At 48.8% G+C, this 25950-nt stretch overlaps 1 protein-coding gene across 4 annotated transcripts; it reads left to right on the forward strand.

Moving 5' to 3' along the window:
• Nucleotides 1-519: 519 nt before the first annotated feature.
• Nucleotides 520-25765, forward strand: PHC1 (polyhomeotic homolog 1). 4 transcript variants are annotated; one of them, XM_080391896.1, is made up of 16 exons: nucleotides 6359-6608; nucleotides 7342-7465; nucleotides 10471-10627; nucleotides 11239-11349; nucleotides 12706-12783; nucleotides 13513-13662; nucleotides 14639-14794; nucleotides 15904-16402; nucleotides 16707-17458; nucleotides 19671-19818; nucleotides 19927-20135; nucleotides 20738-20852; nucleotides 21437-21545; nucleotides 22230-22380; nucleotides 22997-23228; nucleotides 23554-25765. In XM_080391896.1, exons 3-16 carry the CDS (start codon nucleotides 10514-10516, stop codon nucleotides 23706-23708), a joined length of 2979 nt encoding a protein of 992 aa, XP_080248022.1. In that variant the 5' UTR covers nucleotides 6359-6608; nucleotides 7342-7465; nucleotides 10471-10513; the 3' UTR covers nucleotides 23709-25765. The 4 variants fall into 4 exon arrangements, with proteins under 4 accessions (XP_080248021.1, XP_080248022.1, XP_080248020.1 ...); XM_080391895.1 differs by lacking the exons at nucleotides 6359-6608; nucleotides 7342-7465 and adding an exon at nucleotides 520-570; XM_080391894.1 differs by lacking the exon at nucleotides 7342-7465.
• Nucleotides 25766-25950: the final 185 nt, after the last annotated feature.

The raw sequence follows: 25950 nt of genomic DNA on the forward strand, positions 1-25950 counted from the left end.
CCAAGCTTTGTCCCTTCCTAAGACGTTGTGGGAGTCGATAGGTACTGTTCACTGCTGCTCTGCCAATGCACAGGAAAGGGCAAGGGAGCAAAGTGAGCCCCACAGTCTCCCAGTTTCTTCCCCTGGGTAATTTGGGCTGGACTGAAGGAGCTTTGCGAGCAAGGTCCTGTAATTTGGTTGAACTTCCAATAGGAAGGTTATAAATAAAAACTGAAGGCTGTAACCCAGTGCGCTCACTGTGCCCATGAGCCAGGCTCTCCTGCATCTAAATGGACATGTGTCGAGGGTCTATTTTACAGTTTATAACATCAGATGGCCATGAAATTAGATCTAAATAGAAACAGGCCCACCAGGATTCCTCTCCTCTGGTGATAGGAAGCCTTGCCACCTTGCACCTGCATGGGTTAAGTAAGTAAGGAAATCAAGTGTGCAAAATGTGAATGCAAGCAGATGCTTCCTGGCTGTGGTTTCAAATCAGATTGGTGCTGTTCAGCTGCATATGAGAGGGGCCGAGGAAGCCGGCAAAGCATAAGCTTGAGAAAGAGCTGCTCTGCAGCAAGCTTCCTTAAGGTAGGAGAGTATTGTAGAAATCAGTGAGGCCTTTGCCTCTTGGAGCAAACATCAGGGAATGTGGTTAAGTCACTAGTCTGTGCTGGGTGGGCAATCTGATGCTTGCGTGGTTCTGTTGGCTGTAGAAAAGTGCTCCCTGGCCTTGGTGACCTCCATAGGAAACATCTTTCAGTGCAAGAAAGGAACCTTTGCTATGTGTAAGCAAAGGTGGGGTATGAGTAGATGTCAGGTGGCCAGGAGACTTCCTCCCCTCGCCTCACCACAGCTGCTCTGTGGGTCTCGGTTGCCTTAGATGGCCCGGAGGCAACTGGGAAATTTCCTGTGAAGTTTTGCAGTTTCAGCCTGCAAAACAGAAGGTCCTGAAGACTGTAGCACAGAAGGCAGCTAACAGGCAATCTGGCAAGTAGTATCTCAGATAGAGGGGATTTTTCTGCAAAGAAAAGCTCTTGAAAGGAGTGGGAAGTAGGCTTCTTGAAAAGAGGGAGGACTGTAAGCACACGAGGTGGCCCCAAATGGATTCTGACCTTTTTAGGGTGCTACTATAGAAGATAAAAAGCATACTTAAAATCTGTACATGAAGAAGATAGTTTGTACAATGAACAGGTAGGGATTCGCTGAAGCATTGATAAATCATAAAAGGTTTGATGTGTGCGGTTTATTTGGGGCCTTTGTGGTCATTCCAGTGTGCTCAGAAGAGATCAGCTTCCTATGCTGTCACAGAGCCTCTGCAGTGGTCTTACAGAAAACTGAAAGGAGCCCTCATCCAGAGGGAAGTTAGAACACGGAACAAATGAGTTGTCTGTTGTCACTCAGTTGCAAACTGTCCTGGAAGCTTGGACACATGCTTTCTTTCCTGACTCATGCACATTCATGTATGCTCAACTAATATGCTCCAGTCTGGCGACAGAGCAATGGATTGTGAATCTGCTTTCCTTGTTTATCTTTTTGCTCCCAGAACAGGAAAGAAATACAAAATTGCAGAGCTGTAATTTGGAGTTGTAAGGCTTGTTACTGCGGACTGTTTACAATACACAGAGTCTAAGGCTGATTCTGAGTTTTATTTGTCCTTTTTGAAGCAAACAATGACTTAGATTTTTGTCTTGTAGGTGCAGGACAAAAACAGACTTTTAAAATAGCTACTACTGAGAACCATGTCAGAGCCATGGACCCATCTCATGATCTGTACTGCCTCTAGGCAAGGTATGCATACCTGTAGGCTCACAGCGATGGCTTGCTAATTTTTAATGTTATCCAGCAGGTTATTTTTCTACCAAGCTCACCTAGCTGCATCAAGGTGTATGTATCAACCCACGGTTAAATCCAAGACATGCAATAGATGAATAATTTTTAAAGTATGCTTGGATTTCACTTGCTAATGTAGTTTGTTTCAATTTAGGGGTAGAGATGCTGGAATGTGGCTTACCTTTGATATTCAAAGAGGCTTCTTTCCTAAGAAAAGTCTAAAACTTGTGACTTCTTGTGTTGTATGGTTTGCCAGGCAGTGGGCTTATTCCCACACTCCCTCTTAATGTTGATAAGCAATGTAGTGATGGCCAGGCCCAGTAACATTTGGAAATAGACTGATATGTATCGGCTTTTGTTTGTTGACCTGTTTTCCTTTCATATGCAGTTCACATCTTAAAGGTGGTGGTGAGGAGAAGGGTGCCTTCAGGGTACTGCAGGTAACTGACCCCTGGTGCTGGCCCCTCACAGGCAATGCATTCTGATCTTCCCTTTATGTGTTCCAACTTCCCACTCCCTGCAGGGAGCAGAAAGGTGGTTTGGCAGACTTTGACTTTTTTTTTTGAGGACGGAAAACAAAGATGAGGAGACATGTGGCTGCAACCTCTCTACATTTTCAGCTTGCAAACTTGAGGCCTTATAATGTCGAGGAAGTGCATATTCACACTAGGATCAGTCTTGCAGGAAATAATGTGTAGGGCAAGGATAAGGGAGTGGTGGTGGTATATAAAGACTTGTCTGAAATGCGGGGCTGGAGAGGTCAGAGGAGGATTTGGAAACCAGTCTTTCCCAATGAGGCAAATGTTTCCAACATTTCCAACCCAGTGAGGTTTGGGCCGGAGGCAGGACAGAATGGCAATCAGTCCCTGGGTCTGCTATGATCATCTCCCACCTGGCTTCTTCCTTCTGTAGATGGTGGTTGGCCAGACTGGACAGGGCTAGCTGGAGGTTGTTGAAGAGATCCAGTGGTGTGGTGAGGCTGTGGATGGCCTGGTGCCTATGTGTGGGAAGGTGTGGACAGCAAAAGCAGAGATCTGGGCAGCCTGCAAGAAGTACATTGCAGTAACTGCAAGGTAGACAGTAAACCGGCAATAATGTCAACCTCTTCGCTGAGCAGGAAGACATCCTAGGCTTGGAGGTCAGTCTGAATCAGATTTGTGGCTCCCCTTGCACCTCCAAGGTATAGATCTGAGGGCTGGCTCTTGGTGGCTGGAGCTGAACACATTACAAGCTGCCATGTTCCCTGAAAGTGTGTATGAAAACTCGAGTCTTCCCCACCACAAGGAAAGGGTTTTCCTTCTGCGGTACCTGAAAGGGATGGTCTCACTTCCAGAGTGAAGTGAGTAAATAAATATGGGAAAGGGAAAGAAGGCAAATGCAGATAGGCTAGATGTCCATTTATACGCTTGTATTATATGAATCTGTTCGGCACAATATGCAGACTCATCCTTATGCTAAGCAGTGCTGTTTACTCACCTGTGTGTGAGATTCATTTGCTACCACTGTCTTCCTGCTAAATCCGAAAAAATGTGAACTCGGAAGGTGCACTTTTCCTGCAGGGCCACTGAGTGTCACCATCGCTCCGTGGCTTGGTCTGCAAGATGCCTTTTCTGCAGCAAAACTCCTTTGCTAAAATCGGTTTGAATGGAAAAAACTGTCATTGGGATGAAAATGGGCTTCTTGCTTAGAAACCCCGAGCTGGGAAGATCTGCATCTAAAATGCGAGTAAGCGATGCTAACTATGAAATAAATCCTGGCTTATATTTTGGCATAGCACTTGACAGGATTCCAGCCAGACCCCATAAGCCAGTCTCACAAATTGTAGCATGAGCCTCAGTGATAATCATTATGGGGTGGAACAAGTGCTTCATCAGGAGACACTAAAAGGCCCGGGATTCCACCATCTGGTGAGCAGAATGAGCAGAACTTGGTGGGCAGATGAGGGATTGAGATTTACAAAAATAATGAAGGTGGTGGATAAAGTGAACGGAATGTGATAAAGCTAGTTGGTAATCAATTTACAACAAATAAAAAATGTACTTTGCCGTTTAAGAACCTACTGCTGCAGGAGTTATGGGAGCCAATAATATCAGCAGGTTCAAAAAGCTCATGGACAAAGTAATGGAAAACCAGTCCACAGAAAGGGAGTAAGTTGTGATATATCCTCCACCATCCCCGCTACCATGCTTGGATGTGGGAGTAGAGCAAGAGGAATGGACTGCAGATACTGGCCAGGTGCACCTGCTCTCTCTGAAAAGTATTAAGGGCAGCTCAATCTGGTGGACTGAAAGATCCAGAAGCTTCCTTCCTTCCTGGGCCAATGGAGATGAGTGGGAGCTTCTGTTTCACATCCCACCAGTAGCAGTGTGATGTGCAAGTTCACAGCAGATGTGCACACACAGGTAAACGCTGACAGGAGACAGTACTTCAAAGACACACATATAAACACAGGCAGTGTCAGGGCAGTGTCTGTAGCCTGATCCTGTTCCTATGGACCAGTGGCTCAGAGAAACTCACCTTCGTGGGTCCCTTGTGCTTCTGGCCCCCCAAAGCTTTCATCCTACTTGCTGGCTGACAGACCCAAGTTTGTTATTGGATCACACACATGCATGCACACAATAGAGAGCACAGCCACACAGGAAATAAATAATTTATTACAAATATAGTACAGGCTGTGGCAATCAGGTGTCGAATTCATCCAGACAAACAAATACTGATTGCATTTCATCAGCTTATTTTATCCCTCTCTTCTCTGTTTTCCTACACTTGTTCATCTCTGATCTACCTTGATCACTTAAATTCTCTGCCTGTGAGTTTTACCTCAAAGATACCAGCATAGTCTTTTAAATCCTTAAATTTGCTTTATCGATTCCAACATCCTGCCCCGCCAAGCATCCTCAGTAAATCCTAAAGCCTCTTCATTACAGTAGTTCCCCTTCGTTTGCATAATTCCGGAGAGCTTCCTCCCTTGAATCGACTTCACTAGATTTTGCAACAGGGGCAAATGGCTTAGTCGTTCATCCAGTCGTTGGGGTTTTTAAGAGTGGTTGATTCACAGGGATTATGCTGGCTGGGTTCCACGCCTTGTCATTGTTCCTTTGATCACTATCTGACCTTTTATTTTGACTAGCCTTAAATATCTCCTATAGCGCTTTTTTTTTTTTTTTTTTTTTTTTAAAAAAAAAAGAGAATCAGCCAGTTGGTTTTCCATCTGAACTAAAAAAGAAAGCATTTAGAAAAGGTGTGTTCGGTAACAGCCCAAACGCCTTCCTGTACAGCTTGTTTTGCTGCTTTTCAGGCAGCAGCAAATATTACTCCGTGACTGGGGACAGGATCTCCAGTGAATTGACAGTCCAGCACTTCCATTACTAAGCCAGATGCAATGTTCTTGCAACACAAAGCTCAAATATGTCATTTGCAGGAGCATTTATGATGCTCATAGCCTCAGCGGTGCTTGAGCTTCTGCATCACGTACATACAGATGGAGCACGATTTGTTTCTGCCTGTCTTTCACTTCTTCCCACCTATCCCTGGTGCATGAGCTGCCATCCTTAAAGGAAACTCACCAGCTCTCATAAAGGTGAACCACTGCTCCGAACCGACAGGGCATTTCTTGTTTTCTTAGAAATGGTCATGCTGACTACTACAACGTCATTGTTAAAAATGCCCAAGTTTATCTTAATCGACTGCTCTTACCCTAAGCCAGGCAACTGACAGAACTGATGTGCTTTGAGAGTAATCAAGGGAAGCGAGGCCCCAGTGCCTGCACCGTGCAGCTTCTCTTCTAGAAGTTGCCAGCAAGCTCTGGCACCGTGGTGTCTTCACCCTGTTTGTGGGGGTTTCCACTGCGCACCTCCCCATGTGCTCTATGTGACCTGGCCAGCGCCCCCTCAGGCACCGTTACTACCGCTGGGTCCCGTTTGTTCATCAAAGCTTGTTCCAGGTACCAAGACAGGCATTTCACAACCTACGCAAGCCCGCTCATGTCTAGCAAGGTTAACCCGTCGCCAGAAGCACCGATCGCAAAGGGTGTCCCAGCACGGAGGACATGGGCGCTGAACGGCGAGCCGCGCTCTGCGCCTGCTGCGCGGCCGGGCTGCGGAGCTCATCCGGGAGCCTCGGTCCCCTTCCCCCGCAGGAGCCCGCGACCGAGCCCCCCTCCCCGGCGGGGCCCCGACAGCCCCGTCCCCAGGCGAGGCCCCGCCGTTCCCGCCAGGCCCCGGCCGCCGTCACCAGGGCAACGGCAAGCGGCGCCCGGGGAAGGGGGTCACGTGCCCGGAAGCGCCTCGAGGGAGGAAGTGACGGAGCGGCGGGGAGCCCCAGGGGCCAAGATTTAAAAAAAAAGAAAAAAAAAAAAAAAGAAAAATAAAAAAATTACAACGGGGGAGGGGGACCCGGCCGGGGCGCGGCGCGCGTGTGTGGCCCCGCCTCCGCCGCCCCACGCCCGGCCCCCCCCGGGGCTGCCCCGCCAGGCCGCGGCCGGGCCCGCCGGGAGCCTCCGCCAGGTAACGCCCCCGGCCCCGCCCTCCCCAACAACGGGGCCCCCGGCGCCGCCCCGCCCCGCCCCGCCCCGCCCCGCCCGGCCGGGGCCCGGCCTGGCTGCTCGCGCGGGGGGCGTGTCAGGCGGCGGCGGCGGCCCGAGGGGCTCCGGTAACGCCGGCAGCGCGGGTCCCTCGGGCGGGCGCGGGGGCTCCCGGCGGGGCGGGGGGCGCCGCCGCGGGTGCGGGAGCGGCAGCGGAGCGGAGTGGAGCGGAGCGGGGCAGCGCCGTGCCGTGCCGCTGCTGCGGCGGCTGCAGGTGAGGCCGGGCCCGGGGCGCGGGCGGCCGCGGCGGGGAGAGTTCCCCGGGGCCGGGGCGGGCTGGAAGTTGACAGCGGCGGCGGAGCAGCCATTGTCTGCCCGGCCCGGCCCCGGGAGCAGCGGCCGGGAACAACTCCCCAGCCGCAGCCCCGCTCGCGCCTCCCGGGCAGCCGCCGCTCCCCCCGCCGGTGGCCGGGCGTCAGACACGCGCCTTTCCCCAGCTCCCCGCGGGGCATCCTGCGGCGGGTCCCCGCCTCCCGCCGCGGCGGGGCTGCCCGCCCGGTACGTACGTGTTGCGGGCGGGTCGGGCGCCTGCATGCCCGCAGCCGCCTTAACTTTGCTGCCGGAGTTGCCGGCAGCCTGGGGGGGCTGCCGCCGCGCTGCACCCCCCGCCCGCCCCGGGCGGCTGCGGCCCCGCCGGCCGGGCCAGGCGCTCGGCGGGGAAGGGCGAGCACGGCGGGGTGGGGGTGGGGGGGCGGGCCGGGGGGTCGCGTCTGCTGCTGGTCCTGGAGCATCCCGTGGCAGAGTTCGGGTGTCCCGGCAGCTTCACGCCTCTGCTGGCGTGGCTGGGAAACCGGGCAGTGGGGAGCTATAGTAACGGGGCAGGGGGTGTGCCGCAGCCCTGGCTGCTCATTTTCCTCCCCGCAAGCTGTGGGCAAACCTGTGCGAATCTTACGTGTGGCGCTTCACCCTCGAGAAACTCGGTTGTAAGGTTCGATAACGTTCCGCAGGCTGCAGTCACGTGCCGGCAGGAATGGATGGGGCGAAGGAGTAAAACTTCGCTGGCTCCTGCCCGGTGCTCCGTGACCGGAGTGGATGCCTGGCCTGGCTCTGCAGCTCTTGTGCTCGGGGAAGGTCAGGAACTTGTGGACGAGCCACCTGTGGTGCTCCTGCTGTGTGCCGAGGCTCCGGCCTGGCCCGCGTACTGATGCTCGTGCTGCTCCGGGAGCTCGTTTTCTCCCTTCTCCTTCCCGTCCTCTCTGCAGTGCTGTCATTCCTGCCATGGCATTAATAGGCCTTTGTATCCTTCGCTGACTGGCTTTTAGGGGTTCAGCTCTAAAGGTTAATTTCCAGTAATTTCGTTGGTCTTGTTTGTTTTCTTGGGAACTACTCCTTACCTTTGCAAGGTGAGCTGGTTAACTCAAGTCTATTTGGAAAACCCACGTTTAATAATTTTTAGTAGGTTATCCGTCTCGTGGAGCCGCTAGCTGAGTCAAGCGATCTGATAGCACAGTGATCGCTAGGTTTTTGCAAGAGGAGGGTGCTGGAAGATGTGCTTGCAGGAGAGGAGAGGGTGTAATCCGTGCTATTTTGTGTGGGAATAGTCTGTGTTTGGATTGGATTACACTAACATGGAGCCGCATCCTTAGATGAACTTGCCTGGGGAAATACTGTGCCTTTTCACTTTTGTGTTTGGAAATGGTTTTGCTGGATAACCCTGCTTGCTGTGAGTGACTTAAAATTCTTACCGTCCTTCTGCAAAGGGAGACTGCTTCTCTATCCACACCCCCAAAAAGCCTTCTGCCTACACAGAGACCAAAAATTTTTTGTGCTTCTCATCCCAGAGGCATCTCAGTAGGATTCTGTTTGTGCTAGGGCCTGGTTTTAAGATGATCTAGATCGATGTGGAGCTCTCAAAAATGCTGGAAATCTTAAGAATCAATGGTGCCGTTTACTGAGGGAACACGGTGGAGCAGAGCACCAAGTCAGAAGCCAGGTTTCTCCTTCTGGTGCAGCTGTGCAGGGTAAGGATATGTGCTACAGCCAAGCTAAACATTAGTTGCCTTTTTTTCCCTCGCTGGCACTTGCGGCGTCACAAGTGAGCTAATTCAACTCACTGATCTGGCAGGAACTGATGTTTAGGACAACTTTTCTGGACAGTGAACGAGTTGATCTAGTGAGCGCCAGAAACGTAAAGGCTGCAAGTAACCTGCGCAGGGAGGTTGAGGGTGGCTAAGGGAACAGAAATGGTCTCCTAATGGTAGCTGAGCTACTAGATAACTTGGTGACTTGGTGTAATGTGTGTAGTTTCACTCTGATTTGCATTTTGACCCTGTTCAAAGTACTTAATTTATCTGCCACAGTTTCTTTCTTTCTAAAAGTCTGTATTCTCTCCCTTCTCTATTCATTTATTTTCAGGCTTAATTTACTTTTTATGGTGCTGCCCCCTGGAGAAGATCTTTAAGGCAATTGTCTTCTCCAGAGCTTTTATAGTCTAGATAGGCTTATTGACCAACCATTTCTAGCTGCAGTGGCCGGTTAGGAGGAGGGGGACTGTCTCAGTTGAGGAGAAGATGATGTCAGGGCACAATTCCCGACTGCCACTGCTGAAGCAGTGTGGGAAGCCAGCGCTGGATTAGCAGGGAGATACTTGGGCAGGACTTGAGGGCAGAGGTAAAGATGCACGAGGAAGATGGCACTGGAGCAGCAGCTATCTGTTTGTCAATTGTAGATTTTTCCAGATTTTGAGGCACAGGTTTGGAGCAGCAATTCCCTGATTTAGCCAGCCATCCTCTGCAGTGCTAATGCTGTTGCCTCGCTTTGAATTTGTCTGCTGCCCTTAACACCTTTCCAGAATTGAAAAAGTTGTCTGGTCAAGACTATTGTTGCAGCTCCTTTTCTGCTGCACTGGTCTGTTTGTTTATGCATCTGGAAAAAGTTGCGTTTGGTGAAGGCTGTGAAGCTCGAAATGCCTGGATTTGAAAATGTCTTGCCACGGGGACTGTGCTGATGCTGTGGGATCCTGGAAGCTAATTTAGAGGTCTCTTGGATATATTGTAGGGGAGCCAGCTGGTGTTTTGGAAAACAAACAGGCTATCAGAAGCTTTTTTTTTTTATCTTCCGTGGAATGATATCCTTCTAAAAAGTCAAAATTTTTTCAGTGGAATTCTGTTGAATAATCACTTTTGCGCTTTCCCTTTTCTGACTCTAACCCCTCCTACCGTTACTCCCTGTGTAGCCTGTGTTTCTTGTTGCAGGAAACTCCCTGATCATCCCAATGTGTTACTCTTCTGCTAAGCACTCTCTTCAGTCTCGCTTCTCCTCCTCTTGGCTGATGAAAGCTTCTTCAGTCCTTTTTCAGTTCTGTGATTCACTGCAACTCATCCTTCTGCTGCTGGAAGATCTCTCTAGCTCTGTGTAACCTCTTTAGCAGCTTTCCCCTCACAAGTGTTGCCAGTGAACCCTTCATTCACTCTGCTTCTGACTCTGGTCCTCCTGAAAGCAACTTGCCAGCACAGATACCAGCTTCCACTCTTAATGTTCCAAGTTACGGTCTGTCGGGAATGAGAAGTAGCTGGAAAGTCCACGTGATCAGAGAAAGAAAGAAATGGTCTAGGGCTGGGGGCTAAACTGGGAGAAGGACCAAGCTGGTATATCTGCACTAGGGCAGCAGAGTTGTGGGATAATTATAGCTCTTGTGGGACTGGAGGAAGAGAGGATCAGAAGTTGCCAAAGTGCAGTGGGAGGCTGGAAGCACAGCGCGATTTGCCTCAGTTCACTAGCCTCCCTTGAAGGAGAGGTGATCAGGTTTGTAACCAAATGATTGAATGAGCTGCAGCTGCTCCTTCACTCTGCTGCCTTCTAAAGGAGTTCAGGATGCTGTAGATTCCAACTGTAGCATGGCAATAAAAACATGAGAATGTGTGCATTACATTTCTGACTGGTAATAAAAGATTTGAACCATGAGTGTAATTTCTGGGTGATTTCAGAACCCTGGCATCCCCGGCCCCCTGTGATGTTGCAAAGCTGTGTGTGGATTCTGGTACTGGGATATTCCAGTAAAAAAAGCTGTGTAATGCTGTGAAGTACAGTTTGGTTCTTCCTCTAGCCTGACTTAGTTCCCACTTCTCTCGATGTAGATCTGGAGTCTGTCTCAGCCTGAGCTCTTGGGATCCTGTCACCATGGAGACCGAAAGTGAGCAGAACTCCAGCTCCACCAGTGGGAGCTCCAGTTCTGGAGGAAGCACCCGTCCTCAGATATCGCAGATGTCTCTCTATGAGCGACAGGCAGTGCAGGTGAGACATGGTTATCTTCTGGGATGGCATGTGCATCAGTAGAAGTTGGTGGGCCCTTTTGCATTTCTCTTGAGTTGTCGTGTCAAGGTGGGACCATGGTTGAAGGAGTGTCAGGTATTCAGATTCAGAAATTCTTGTGCTAGGCCTGATGTTTAGTTCCTGTAGCTCGATACTGTGCTTCATGTTTTGTAAGTGTGCAGTATCCAGCCTCTTAGAATTAATACATACCATGATCCAATAGATTGATTTTAGCCTGCTGTTCTAGAGCAAGTAATTCAGTTTATCATCCCAGTTCCTCTATAAAATATATATCCTCCATATACATACTATACTGGAACACTTGTCTACCTGCTTGAGCACACATCCCCAAATTCCTGGAGTTTATTAAAGTCTGGCAAGTGTGCTTCCTGCTGTCCTGGAATACACATGTGATTTAGTGTGTTACCAACTTTGTAGCTGTACTACATATTTTGATGTGCTAATCTAGTGACTTTGCTTTTTTCATGGGGTCTAGGGATGGTCTCATGGCTGTTATTTATTCCTTCATTGCTTTCTCTAATCGCATTTCAAGGGCACGCTATTTTTGACTGTTGGTTTTCCTCTTTCTCTAGGCCCTGCAGGCACTCCAGAGACAGCCCAATGCAGCCCAGTACTTTCATCAGTTTATGCTGCAGCAGCAGCTTAACAGTGCACAGCTTCACAGCCTGGCTGCTGTCCAGCAGGTGAGTTGCCAAGGGGCAGAAGGAGACAAATTGGATCGCTCTCTAGGGAAGATCCAGAGATTCTCTCTTTATAAAGTGGCTTGTGCACTGTGGTCATCCTGATCTGTAGTGAGACAATGAGTCCCTAAACACGTTTAAAGCTAATACAGCTAGTAAACTGGAAGCCTGATGGAAGGATACATCTGGTTTTCAGATACAGAGCAGGGGAAGATAGAATTTGGCATCCCCATCAGGAAACTTGCACTTTAGTGCTTGCACCTTCTTTAAATAAAAGATGGGTGGTTAAATCAGCAGTGGATGGAGTAGTGTTTAAAAAACTACTAAAGCGAACCCTGAATTGTTACTTCTCAGAGAATAAACATGGTCTTCTGTGTGTGAACTTTCAGGAGGTATCCTCTGAATTTTCTGTCTTGAAACTTAGTAGCACATGCTTTCTTTACCAGTTACTAGCAAGAGGGATCTGGGATAAACCTTGTCCGGCCAGGAGAGTGTTTCTTCAGCTGAGATATGTTTATACAAATTGAGATATTTTATGATGCATAATTGAGTGATTTTTTGTTTTCTTTAGCAACTTAGCTCACCTACCAGACTTTATCACCAGTTGAAGATGGATTATGTGCCATGTGAATACATTTCTTTCTGTGTAACAGTATCTCCATCGCTAGCTGTTGGAGTATCTCCTTGGCTGTTAGTTCAGGATTAAGTTCTCAAAATCCCTACCTGCAGTTTTACAGCATAGAGGGAATGGAATCCTCTCACCAGTTTCACACACATCTTAGTTATAAAACTAACTGAAGTCATAGAATGGAATTCCTGTGGGATCATAGAAGGGGGAAAAAAATTAATCTAACAATATTTACATTGCTCCATGAACCGTATGTACTGTAATCTGAAATTTGTTACTTGGATATTTTTTTTAGTAGATATTTTAGTGTCATTGCATTGATGCTAAACTGCTGAAATAGCCCAGCAAATTGCTAATACTGTGGGGAGCGTCTGGGTGTTAACGGTGGATTGCAGCATGAGGGTTGCCGTGTGTAGCATGTCAAGCTGGGGCAACAGTGGGGTGTGTACCCACGTGTGGAAGGACTGGGGGTCATGCACGGTAAGGGTCTGTTGTCCACTGCCTCAGGTAGCGTACAGGACTGAACTGCTTGGGGAAGGGGAGATGCCTTGCTGAGTTGCTGCAACTGATTTGTAGGGCATGGCAGAGATCTGTAGTGGCTAGATCGTGCCCCTGTTCTTGGGAATGGGAGAAGATGGTGATAGGACTAGGTGCTCTGACAAAGCTAAATATTTGGGCTGGATTGAAAAGTTTGTTCCAAGTACTCATTTCTCTGTCTATCTCTCTTGCAGGCTACGATTGCAGCCAGTAGACAAGCCAGCTCCCCCAACACCAGCACCCCGCAACAGACCACCACCACTCAGGCCTCTGTAAGTAACTGCTCCCTCACACGTCAAAGCCTCCTTCCCACCCCTTCCCGTTCTTCTTTTTCCTCTTTGTCTTTTAGGAAGGCAGTCAGCCAGGGAAACACAGCTTCTAAGAATGCTGGGAACCCACAAGATGCAGACAACTTTGAGGATTTGGGGTGCTATCATTATTGGTGGGGGTTGAGGAGACCAGAGGAGGTTTCTGAGAGGGAGAGGCCTCTTAGCTGGAAAGGTAGACACTGATCTCTCTTTGCTGACGCTTTGGGGCTATGTTGTCATGGACTAGAAAAGCATCAGAACTTCTAAGAAGGAGTCGTGAGCAGCCTGAAAGGGAATGCTTTTTTCTTCTTGGGCAGAGTTGTATTTGGTTGAACGAGAGGAAGTCAGTTTTGTAGTATTCAGGAACTGGGATTTGTTCAGAGAGATGAGTTGGTAGGGTAGAAATTTGTGGGCTTTTTTCCTTTACTTGAGAAAATGACGTATTTCTTTTGGATCTTTCATTGCAGTTGCATGGATATTCAAGCTCAGCATACAAATGACGTTAGCATCCAGGGCTTTGGCTAGTTTACATTGCTTAGCCTCTAAGACAAGAACTTTTTTCTTCTTGGTTCCCTGTGGGATACAGGAAAAAAACTGTAAAATGTTCTGGCTGGATCCCAGGAAGTGAATGTGTACTTATTTCCTTTCCTCCATCTCTTCATATGTGACTTTGGGCTTTTCTCTGTTTTTAAGATCAACCTAGCCACCACATCAGCTGCTCAGCTGATCAGTCGGTCACAGAGCGTGAGTTCCCCCAGTGCCACAACCCTAACGCAGTCTGTGCTTCTTGGGAATACCACCTCACCGCCTCTAAACCAGTCACAGGCCCAGATGTATCTCCGGGTAAGAGATGTGTCCACAAAATGTGTCCTGAGCATGAACCCCACTGCCTAGCCATTCCAGTGTTTCACTGCTTGGGATTACCAACACATTTGGACTAACTCTAGCTTTAAGGATGATGCACTGTATTTTAAATTCAGATGGGGAGGCTCCTGTCCTTGAACCTACGAGTTTGGCTCTGTGCTAAGCTTTTTGAGGGTAGATGAGCTTTGTATTACGTGGCTCATGTGAGATTGTTAGGAACTGTGTTTGTCTCTGCTCTGCATAGATGTTAAAGATCCCATGGCACTTCTCACTAGAGTGTAAATATGAAAAATATGTCCTAGACTTGAATATAGCTCACAGAAATAAAACTACTCTTCTGGTTCAATGCTGGAACAGATATATGGTAAATTACTTTCTTCTACCACTGCTGAGCTTAGGGATGTAAATCAGAATTCAAGTAAGTCTAGAAACATAAGTCAACATGAACAAATATGTCATCCTTTTAATTGCTTTGAAGTGCTGCTAAATAGAAAACATTAGTCTTGACTATATTGTCAGTCTGGGGCTTGGTTACCTACTTGAAAAACATTTTGTGTGTCTCAGTTGACTTTAGATACAGATTGTAATCCCTTTATTTTTAAGTAACCCTGGTCTTGGACGTATGTCTTTTATCGCTGTTTCTCAACCACTCCCAGATATACATCTGAAAATTCAGTGATACCCCAGGCTTTTAGCCAGGCTTGGGCAGTCTGTGATAGTTGGCCCAGGCACATGCTTGATGAAGAGTGCTTGTTTCCATAAGGAAACTGTTCCGAGTTTCCTGCTCCTGAGGGGTATGTTGAGTGTTGCAGTGCAGGGAGGGTTGGGGGTTTTGCAATGTGTGACATTGCGGCCCAGTGTTGCTTTGTAATCTGTTTTCTTGTGGTTCGCTATCTTTCTTTCTCTCTTCCCCTCCGTTCCTTTCATTCCACATCACCTGATCCTCCCTCAACAGCCACAGCTGGGGAACCTGTTGCAGGTAAACCGGACCTTGGGCCGCAATGTGCCTCTTGCCTCCCAGCTCATCCTGATGCCCAACGGGGCTGTGGCCGCTGTCCAGCAGGAGGTACCACCCACTCAGTCTCCTGGGGTCCATGCAGACACAGACCAGGTCAGTGGCACCCCTTCCCAGAGTCCTCCCCTTCCCCTGCTCGCTCTCACCCCACACTCTGGTCTTTGTCTCCAGCCGTCCCTGTATAGCAGATTAGCTCTTATTTTATCCCCAGCTGTGTCCGTGTGTAGGCAGGAGATTCTGTTCTCTCTTGCCACTTTTTTTTTTCATGTTTGCTTTTTACCTCCGGAGATGGGATTCATTACTGCTTAAAACTTCTGGAGTGAGCCACAGGCTGGATCAATCACATCTTCACAGTTTCTCAATTGTCCTTGTGTAAAAAGAATTGTTGGGTTCTGTGTCCAATTTTCAGTCACTCTGCAATGAAGAGTCTTTGCCAGCAGTAGTATTCCTTCACCCAGTTGGTTTGTTGTAAAGATGCCATAGACTGAACAGGCCACAAGGTCTTAGCTCCTGCATTCATCTACAAGTAATTCTCCGGGTCAGGGAGCTGCCATGGCTTCTTGTTTTCCTTGTCCTATCCCAGTCATTCTTGGGATTTCCAGCTACTTCATATTTTTGTCTGGAGCACTTTCTTTGTAGGAAAGTCAGCCTTGATCAAAGTTGAAGATAACACTGGATTTGGAGGAGGAGTAAATACAGAGGATGGCAGCACCAAAGTGCAGAGGAACTGGTGAAATCAGAAGGGGCTGCAGGCCACAAGTAGATCTGTGGGCCTGCTGAGTGGAAAGCCCTGCACAGGGGGAGGAGGCAGGTGGCATAAAAATTGAAAAGGAGTGACTGATCTTTACAGGGGCATCTCAGTGCTTTTAGAGCCATGCTGGACTGCTGTGCAAAGGCATGGCAGGCAGGTCTGAAGGCTGTCCCATGCCTCGGAGAATGGTGGTGTCCTCATGTGCTGTCCAGAAAGTGCCACGAGATTTTTAACTTCCATCAGAGGTGGGGTAGGAAGGAGTTCAGGCGGTGTTTCCTGGGGAGGGCTGCACCTGAGCGTTGCCCTGCAGTGTTAGCCAGCTCCCCACGTGAGACTTGAAGCATCTGCTTAGCCTGCGTCCCGGTAAAGCATGTTGCTGATGAGTTCTCTGCCAAAATGCCAGCAAGTAGCATACATGAAGCAAAGGGATTCTGTTTTGCGTATGTGTTTCTAGGTGCAGAACCTGGCTGTGAGGAGCCAGCAGACCTCAGCCGCTAACGCCCAGCTCCAAGGCTCTGCTCAGAAGGCAGCTCTGCCAGGAAGCTCCCAGGCTTCGGGCTTACCGCAGGCCACCAGCACGGGCCAGTCCTTGGCGGTGGCTCAGGCCTCCTCCGCCAGCGCAGGCCAGTCCCTCAACTTGAGCCAGGGGGCAGCAGGCAGCAATGGTGTCACCGGGGGTGTGGTGGCAAGCGGTGGGAGCCAGACCTCAGCCGCGTTGAGCCAGACCTCCTCGGCAGGTGCTGCTGGCAGTTGCCAAAGGAAAGGCACGGGGGTGGTTCAGCCGTTACCGGTAGCAGCTGCTCAGGCTGTGACCATCAGCCAGGGAAGCCAGACGGAGACAGAGAATGCAGCCACAAAGAAGGGTGAAACTGACAGCGGTGGGCAGCAAACAGTGGGCATGAACCTGACCAGGACCGCTACACCAGCACCCAGCCAGACATTGATCAGCTCAGGTGAGTGCAGACCTGTTCCTTCTCTTTGAGCCCACTGGGCTTTTGCAAGAGTGCCATTTGGTGAGAGGTCTTCCAACAGGCCTCCTGGCCTCGGGGCTCCTGGAGGCTTGTCTGTAGGGATTATCTCTCTGTTGGCAACAGAAGTTGATTTAGTCCCTCGTGTCCTCTGCCAGTAAGCTGGCAGTCACTTTGGAGCTTAACGACTCAAACCAGTGCAGTGACTGCCAGCCTTCTTTTTGTTGTTCGCAGCTGCACTGTTGCTAACTTTTGTGCTCTCCTTTTTTTCCCCGCTGTGTTTGTATAGCCACATATACACAGATCCAGCCGCACTCGCTGATCCAGCAGCAGCAGCAGATCCACCTGCAGAAGCAGGTGGTGATCCAGCAGCAGATCGCCATTCATCACCAGCAGCAGTTCCAGCATCGCCAGTCCCAGCTCCTCCACACAGCCACCCATCTTCAGCTGGCCCAACAGCAGCAAGCGCCATCTCTGACCCAACAGCAGCAACAAGCTCAACCTCCACAGCAGCAGGGTCCACCTCAAAACCAGCAGCAGGCTCAGACCCTTGTGGTGCAACCCATGTTGCAGTCCCAGCCACAACCTGTGCAGCTCCAGCAGGACAGTCCTTGCCAGCCAGTCACCAAGTCACCTGTTCCAATTCAGTCGAAATCTCTGGTCACCCCCATCAAACCACCTCAGCTTGGGCCTGCCAAAATGTCAGCAACACAGCAGCCCCCACCACACATCCCAGTGCAGGTGGTGGGTACTCGGCAGCAGGGCTCAGGCCAAGCCCAAGCACTGGGTTTGGCTCAGATTGCTGCAGCAGTGCCGACATCTCGGGGAATGCCAGCCGTGGTCCAGCCTGTTTCCCAAGCCCATGCTGCTTCCCCGTCATCATCTTCAGCTCCGGCATCCTCGCAGGAAGCTCATCCTCTCACCACAGGGGTGAATTTGGCACAAGTTCAAGGCACAGCCCACATGGTGAAGAGCCCAGTCTCCTCTCCAGTTGTGGCTCAGATGCCAGCAGCACTCTACATGCAGTCTGTCCAGTTGCCAGTAAGTGATACCATTGAGAAGGAGAATAGCATATGGATTCTCTTTGTTCATTCCTAGGACACCAGTCACAGTCCAGGCCCAGGTCAGTGGGATGGGATGGGTAAGGGGTTTGGGTAGAGGGATGTGGAGACTTTTTTCCTCTCTAAAACACTTAATTCCAATCCAACCCTTGGGGTTACCGACTACAAGCATTTCTCTTCCACATTATCATTCAAATGTTTGCATGCAATAAATAGGTGAGACTCAGACCCTGCCCCAGATGGGGTAGGTGTCCACATCATATACTAAATACTGCATTTAACAATGTGGTGGGTTGACCGTAGCCACTGCCAGGTGACCACCAAGCTGCTCTATTTCTCCCCCTTCATAACAGGACAAGGGGAGAAAAATACACTGAAGAGCTTATGGATAGACATAAGGACAGGGAGATAGATCACATCCCATTTACCATCACGGGCAAAACAAAATTAAATTAGGGAAACTGATTTATTGTCAATCACAGTTGGATAATAAGAAATAGGAACAAATCTAAAAATCACCTCCCTTGCTTCTTCATGGGCTCAGCTTCACTCCTGACTCTTCTACTCCCTCTCCCTGAGAGGGAGAGTGTTGCAGGACGATGGGGAATTGGGGTTGTGGTCAGTTGATAACATTTCCTTTCTGCCGCTCCTTCTCCTCACGCTTTTCCCTTGCTGTAGCGTGGCATCCCTCCCATGGAAACAGTCATTCACAAACTTCTTCAATATTTGTCCTTCCCATGGGCTGCAGTTCTTCACATACTGCTCCAGCATGGGTCCCTTGCGTGGGTGGAGTCCTTCAGGAACAGATTGTTCCAGCGTGGGTCCCCACAGGGTCACTAATCCTGCCAGCAAGCCTGCCCCAACCTTGGGCTCCTCTTTCCACAGGGTCTGCCAGGAGCCTGAATCCAGTGTGGGCTTCCTACAAGGTCACAGCCTCCTTTGGATATCCACCTGTTCTGGTGTGGGGTCCTCCAGGGGCTGCAGGTGGGGATCTGCTCCATTGCTAACCACCATGGGCTGCAGGGGCACAGCCTGCCGCACTGTGGGCTTCACCACGGGCTGCTGGGAACCTCTGCTCCGGCACCTGGAGCACCTCCGACCCCTCCTTCTGCACTGGCCTGGGTGTCTGCAGGGCTGTTGCTCTCACATGTTCTCACTTCTCTCTCCCAGCTGCTGTTGCACAGTATTTTTTACCCTTTCTTATATGTTATCTTAGAGGTGCTGCCACTGTTGCTGATGAGCTCAGCTTTGGCTAGCGGCAAGTCTATCTTGGGAGCTGGCTGGAACTGGCTCTGTTGGATGTGGGGGGAAGCTTCTGGTGTCTTCTCACAGAATTTACTCCTGCAGCCCCCTGCTACCAAAGCCTTGCCACACAAACCCAACACAAACAATAACCGGACTCTTTGCTGTCTCTCTCAGGAGACGAGGGCTGACTGGGCCATGAAGACTGACCTCCCCTCTCCTCACTAGGTGTGGATACCTCTGGGTCAGAGACCCCTTGGTATGTGGTACCAGCCACTGGCTCTAGGCCTCAGAGGGTCCCCTAGCAACAGGCTGTGCAGGGGGAAACAAAGATGGCTCACTTTCCACAGGCCTCACCCATGCTGCTGTGAATTGTTCAGCTAGGGCTTGTCTAACTCCCTGGGACAACAGTACTTTGCCAGCTCAGGTATCCTCAGACAGTTGCTGAGACTCTTTCTAAACTGGCCGCTTCTTCAGGAAGGTGTCACAGGATTTGTCTGACTTTTAGGCTGGGGGACACACAAGTCTTCTCTCATCCAACATGTGTCCCCTACTCTTTTGACTCTCCTTCATTGAAACTGATCTGATTTAGCCAAAAGCTTGTTTGGAAAAGCTTGCTGGGTGACTGCCATTCCATTTCTTTCTTCTTGGAATAACCCTTTGAGGTTTATACAGTGTCTTGGTATTATGTCAATGTGTCAACATGAATTGGGACACCAGATCCTAGTCATAGTTGTATTGTAGAAGTCAAGTTTTGCTCCCTGCAAGGCAAAAATGTTCCTCAGTAGAGGTAAGTACTGTGAGGGAGCTAAAGATAACCCCAGGAAAAGGAACCAGGCTGGAAAAGAAGTATGATGGAGCAGGATGCATCTTCCTTTTGCCTTCGTTCTGTCTTGTTCTTTGCTTTGGAGCTTCTCTCTCTGCTTATATGTTTTTCTTTATTCACACAGAGCAAGTCTCAGGCCTTAGCAGTAAAACGCAAGGCAGAGTCAGAGGAGGAGAAGGAGGAGTTGCCCGGTGTCACTGCACTCCTGCCTGCCAGGTCCTCTCCTGTGACAGACAGCCCCAAAAACATGGAGGAGAAGAGCAGCCTTGGAGGTGAGGTACAAAGGAGAACTCTGCTTTTGTGTGCTAATGATCTGATCCTGTATTCCATTTGAAGTAGACGAGCAAAGGTAACTGACTCTTGTGCTGTTAACTTTTCAGATAAATCTGATCCTGCTGCCATTGCAACCCCAAATACCACCTCAAGCGAAGGAGCATCAGTCACCCCCACCTCTGCTCCCACCCCAAACCTGGCAATGGTGTCACGTCAGGTGGGAGACTCCAAACCCCCACAAGCCATCGTCAAGCCCCAGATCCTCACGCACATCATTGAAGGCTTTGTCATCCAGGAAGGAGCAGAGCCCTTTCCGGTAGGGATTCGCTGCTGTGGGAGAAGGAGGTGTAGCACTCTCTTGGGGAAGATAGTGGACTTCCATCTTTGAACAGGAGTTTCTTTCCCCATATTCCAACTCTGCATGTTTAGCCTGAGACAGAGACAGTGAAGACGAAGGGAAAGGAGGGGGGTGTCATGCATGAAGCAAGGCATTAAGTGGTGGCATTAAAGAGAATGGGTTGGAAGGAATAAAACAAGTGTGATGGGAACTGTTTTCTCCAGTAGTCCCCAGAGCAATAATTTATGCAGGAATTGTAAGAAGGTTCCTCACTCTGATTTTTAGCAAGGGCAAGATGCATTTTGAACAGATAGCAAGTGAAGTTAAAGCAAATAAGGGGAAATGGAGTTAACACGGAATTGCAGGATATTCAAGGCAGGTAGTACTTTGTGATTTTTGAATGAACCACCAAGTCTGTGAGTCAGGAAGGAGTAATAACTTCATTCAGCATCTCTTCTCCCGTAGTAAGCAGAGGGATTCTTCTGAGTTGTAATAAGGTGTAAGTTGCGTATACCTTGCAGAGTGCAGTGGACACAGAGAATCCTTTACTGATGGGCCCAGTTCTTTCTCTTCCTGTCCAGGTGGGTTGTTCTCAGCTGCTGAAAGAATCTGAGAAACCGCTGCAGGGAGAGGCTGCTTCAGGCCAGAGTGAAAACCTGTCCAGCAATTCCCCGGGAGAGGACAGTGCTTCTATGGGTGAGTTTCAGCAGGAGGAGGCCTAGCTAGTGTTACTGAAAGTTTCTGTTCTTTGATACTGTGTTACTAACTTTATACATTATGGACTTGTATCTCTTCCTGCTAACTCCTTAAGAGACTCAGGCAATGGACCTAGGATTTTAAGTGCCAGAAGACAATACTTTGTTGTTGTTCATATGATCTAACATACCCTGTGTCAGTAGTAAGCAGAAGAATCTGAACTGTACTTGTCTCTAATGACTCTGAAGGCTGTGAAGGATGTGTGTACACAACAGAGTGCGCAGTGATGGTGGAGATTTCCCCCACAACCTTGTAGGATATAAGGGATATGCTATTTTTCGCTTGTTCAGCAAAACAGTACTGACAAGGAGAAATAAGTTGCTCTGTTCAGTATCCTAGCGTCCTAATTAGTGGAGCTTCTGCCTCTTTCCCCAGCTTCTTCCCCAAGCTAACTGCTTAGCAGATTCAGTAGAGAGTAGAGCTTGGAATCTGTGTGCTCAGAACAATAGTGGAATGGGGAATCATTGTGTGGGATCTGCTTCAGTTCAGATCGTCAGCTGGTGTGTGTCTCTGTATCTCACTAGAGCTTGACAAGAAGGCAAACTTGCTGAAGTGTGAATACTGTGGGAAGTATGCCCCAGCAACCCAGTTTCGTGGCTCCAAGAGGTTTTGTTCCATGACCTGTGCTAAAAGGTAAAAGGATTTCTGTCTATGCATTCTCTAGAATTGGGCGTGTGCCCCTTCTCTGGGTAGTGTATGACACTTCAGTACATCTGATCTTCCCTCCGTGGGATGCACTGGCCACAGACATCCTCTAGGACTCATTGTGTGTGTGTGACAAAGACACATATGACTTGTGGATGCTTCTAGGTCTGGAGAGGTTGATGTGGTGTTGAGTGTAAACAGGGTTTCTGACTTGCTAGAAAATAAAGTGGGAAGGGGGAAGTTCTGGGTCTCCAAAGAACCTCTCTTCAGTCAAATGTACATTTGACTGACTAAGAGAATGCATACTGGCAGCTGTCTGCTGCATGCTGCATCTGTACTAGATGAAGACACAAGGGAGCACTGGGAAGAAATCTGGGGAGAAGTTAGACTAGTCATTGCTGCCTCCTATTGATAGCAGAGTGCTTGTTATGGGTCTTTTTTCCCTTAGGGGAATGACTTAATTGACCCTTCAGATGTTAGATCAAGACTCTGGTGTCCAAATAATGCTTGTGTCAGAAGTCTGGACTGGTTCCTTCCAAGGGGAAGTCTTAGAAGGAGGAGGAACGGAACTTGATGGTAAAGAGGAGTTTAATCCCAATCTAGAGCAAGGAGAAGCAGTAGGTTTAGGTAGTTGCTGTTTCCTAACTGCTGCTCTGCTTCTACTTATTTGAGGTACAATGTCAGCTGCAGCCATCAGTTTCGGCTGCAGAGAAAGAAGATGAAGGAATTCCAGGAAGCTAACTATGTTCGTGTGCGCCGACGGGGACCACGGCGCAGCAGCTCTGAAATTGCTCGAACAAAGATCCAGGGCAAGCGCCACAGGGTAAGGGCACAGCGCGCTCTGCCTCCAGCAAGGCAGGTCTCAGTGTGAAAGTTGTCACTGCTGGATGTACCACTTCCTCACAGTGGATGTAGTCATACAGGATGGGACAAGTGCACACTGACTGACAGTTTGTGCACAAGGCACAGTGAGCTGTTCTGTTTTATCAACTGCAGAAAGTGGATTCATATTTGTACTTGTTCTGTTCACTCTGTGTTCGCTCCCGCCTGTGTCTCGGAGGTTTCAGTGAGTGAGATCAGCTGACGGCCTTGGTAGAAAACAATCCACTTTTCCCATTTGATTAGTATTCTTCCACTTGAATGATTTGATTGAGATTATGGAAGAACTGAATGAGCTTCAGCACTGATGTGAAGAAGAGGAATGGACTGGGGAGGATGGGAGAAGGGAGAGGAAGGGAGGCGAGAGTGAAGTCTGTCCTTTCTGGCATGAGGGAGCTCCTGTGTCCTGGAGCTCCTGGACCAATAGTATGAGAATTGTTGGGATTGTTATAACAGACTGTTGGGATATCTTCTGCTGTTCCTAATGTATTGTTTTGTACCCTAGTAATTGTGAGTCTCTCACAAAACACCTTTTTTCTTTCTTTTCTATGGGCTTGTAGGGCCAGGAAGACTCAAGTCGAGGCTCTGATAACTCCAGCTATGATGAAGCTTTGTCCCCTACATCTCCAGGACCCCTGTCAGTAAGGGCCAGTCATGGAGAGAGGGACCTGGCAAACTCTAGTATGGCACCACCTACCCCAGATCTACATGGTATCAACCCAGTCTTCCTGTCCAGCAATCCCAGTCGTTGGAGTGTGGAGGAAGTGTACGAGTTCATCTCATCACTGCAAGGTGCAGTTAAGATCCTCTCCTGCACTCCTGTGATCCAGCAGCATGGGGCAATTTGTTGGCTCTCTTTCTGGAAAGAAAGTGGTGTCAGTGGTGCCCAGTGCTTTTATTTTACTTCTGTACATGTTATCCTGAATTGGAGTAGATGGGTGACTTGTACTTCCCAAGTAGCCTGTGTCCTCAGGCAGATTGTGGACTAGAGTGGGGAAGGGGGCTGGTTGGATTCCTGGCTGGCTTTCTGTACCTGCCAGAGGCCCAAAGAGTGGGAAACGAGGGCAGTGCCCAGGGCACGTCTGTTTCTCAGCGCTGGTGCTTTTTGGTTTCACAGGGTGCCAGGAGATTGCCGAGGAGTTTCGGTCACAGGAAATTGATGGCCAGGCCCTGTTGCTTCTGAAGGAGGAACATCTCATGAGTGCCATGAACATCAAGCTGGGACCAGCTCTCAAGATCTGTGCCAAGATCAATGTCCTCAAGGAGACCTAACAGCTCTGAAGCCAGAGGTCTCACTTTTGCTTTGACCCCAGGGCAGCTGCCAGCTTTGGAGCATCCTGCTGGGGTAGGGAAGAATGGGACAGTCCCCTGTGGTCTTGCATTCAAGAAGAATGAGAAGGAATTTAACTGATTGAAACTGCCATGCCCAAGCCCATGTCTTGGTCTCTTAATGGTGCTACAAGGGGGAGGAAAACTCCCACCTGGGGCCTTGAAACACCTTCCTTCTTCCTGGTTTTGAATATGCCTGTCCTGTGTACCACATAAAGATGTGACGGGGACCTCTTTCTGTCTTAGCAGACTCCTGAAAGGGAACTGCCCTCACCCCTTTTTGCTACAGCAGGTCTGCTAGATCTTGGTTTTGAATATCACTGTGCCAGCACTTGAGGCATAGGAAGAGCCAGCCCCACATGGACATTGGGAACAGCTGTGCTTGGGGTATTTAGGAATGGGAACTAGTAAATTCCGAATGAACAGAGGTGGACAAACAAGAATTTGTGCAGAAGGGGCTGCTGCTGTTCCGCTCTTAGAAAATAATATTAAAATACCTAGGCTGCTCATGAACTGGGTTTAATAGCCATTCCAGCATGCATACCAAACTTGAAGGCCCACGGCAATAGGAGCTGCCTTAGCTTTACTATCTCCTGTAGAGATGCAGAGTGAAGACCAAGTGTTGTGGCAGCTATTCACTCCAGATGCTCCTCTCTGAACCAGTCAGAGGAGGATTTATCCTGAATGCTTATGACAAGGTGATGGGAAAACTGAAGGGGGAGGGGTGTTTGTCTTACATTAGGGACCCCTGCAGCACTAGGTTTGCCTCCCCATTGTGCTAGGGCATAATTTACAGATCCAAAGCAGTCTCCAGAAGCACCAAGGCTCATCATAAAAAGGTCTGGGGTTTTGGGTTTGGGGTTTTTTTTGTGTTCTCTTATCAGTTTGTATTATTTTTGTGTCTGTCTTCATTATCCTCAGGAGAGCTTAAGAAACAAAAGTTTAAGCTGGCAGGACTGTATTGCCTGCCTCAGGCTCTTTTTTTTTTTTTTTTTTTTTTTTTAATTGATGTTGTAAAACAGGTATTTCCTTTCCTCAGTTAAAAAAAAAAACACACAACAAACAACAAATGAAACCACACCCTCCAACAACTGAATACTACTCCTTTAATGCTACTTCTCCTTTCTAAGGGGTAGAATTGTGATAGGCTCTGTCCCTCCCTTTCCCTCCCTCCAGGTTTTGGGTTTTTTTTAAGGACCAAACACTGTATTCTGAAATTTGGTAACCAGACTGCCAAAGGTGAAAACCTGGGCAGAGTTCTCTTCCAGGAGCACCTGTGCTTCAAAGAAACAAACAGGCAAAAAACCTGATGAACTTAGACAAAGCATGAAGAGGTAAGTGCCCCCTAGAGCCAAATACCTGAAAGCAAGATGATTTTATAAACTACGTGTCTCAGCTTTTCTGTTTTCAGAAGGTTCACGTGAATATTTGAGTGAAACATAAGACTGTTCTGTGTGGAAAGCTCCTACTGTTGCAGGAAAGCTGTAGTAGCACGGGAAGAGGCCTAATAGCATAGACAGGAAAACATTAGAAATCTTTGGAAAAGGCTCTTTATTGACCCCTGTTAGGAAAAGAGGAGTGAAAGTGCTTATAAGATGGATAAAATGTGGCAGCAGCTTCCTAGTCTTAACTGTACTGTTCAATCTCACTTTAATGACATCCTTGTTCCTGTGAGAGAATGCTGCTTGAATGAAAATAGGCCTGAAGGAAGCTGCCACTGCTTGTACCCTGATAACACAATTTTGTCTTAATCTGGGGGCAGAAGGGGGAGGTTCTCTTAACAGCAATCAGCAGAGGAGGACTGCCCTTAAACCATTGTATACTTAGCAGGCTGGATGTGATAAAACTGTTTATTTTGACCCTTGGCAGGGTAGGTAGGCAGCTAACTTGCCTGGGTTACAAGGTACTTCTGAGGATCAGATTTTATTTCAGTCAAAAAGGAAGGCTTCAACTCTTCATTTCATGTTCAGTGTTCTTAATAAAAAAATGCTTGTTCAGGCTTTGCAAGTCTGGTTTTTAACCTCCCTTCCCCAAGCTGAATATTAATCTAGTGTTTGAGAAGTACAAGGTTCATCAAAAAGTTAATTTTGATTTTTATTGTTGCAGAAAAATACAGACTATAGGAATTTTTTCCTAGCGGTAGCTACCTGAGCTAATAAAGCTTCATTTTTGAAGCCCTAAGGGA

The sequence above is a fragment of the Falco punctatus genome, assembly GCF_963210335.1.
Source record: "Falco punctatus genome assembly, chromosome: 6".
Taxonomy (NCBI): domain Eukaryota; kingdom Metazoa; phylum Chordata; class Aves; order Falconiformes; family Falconidae; genus Falco; species Falco punctatus.

Bases quoted from the DNA above. Each gene is read 5' to 3' on its own strand.
- PHC1 (XM_080391895.1), top strand. From the start codon at position 10,514: ATGGAGACCGAAAGTGAGCAGAACTCCAGCTCCACCAGTGGGAGCTCC. The intron at 19,819-19,926 runs GTGAGGTACAAA...TTAACTTTTCAG, and splicing joins GGAGAAGAGCAGCCTTGGAG to ATAAATCTGATCCTGCTGCC. The intron at 22,381-22,996 runs GTAAGGGCACAG...ATGGGCTTGTAG, and splicing joins TCCAGGGCAAGCGCCACAGG to GGCCAGGAAGACTCAAGTCG.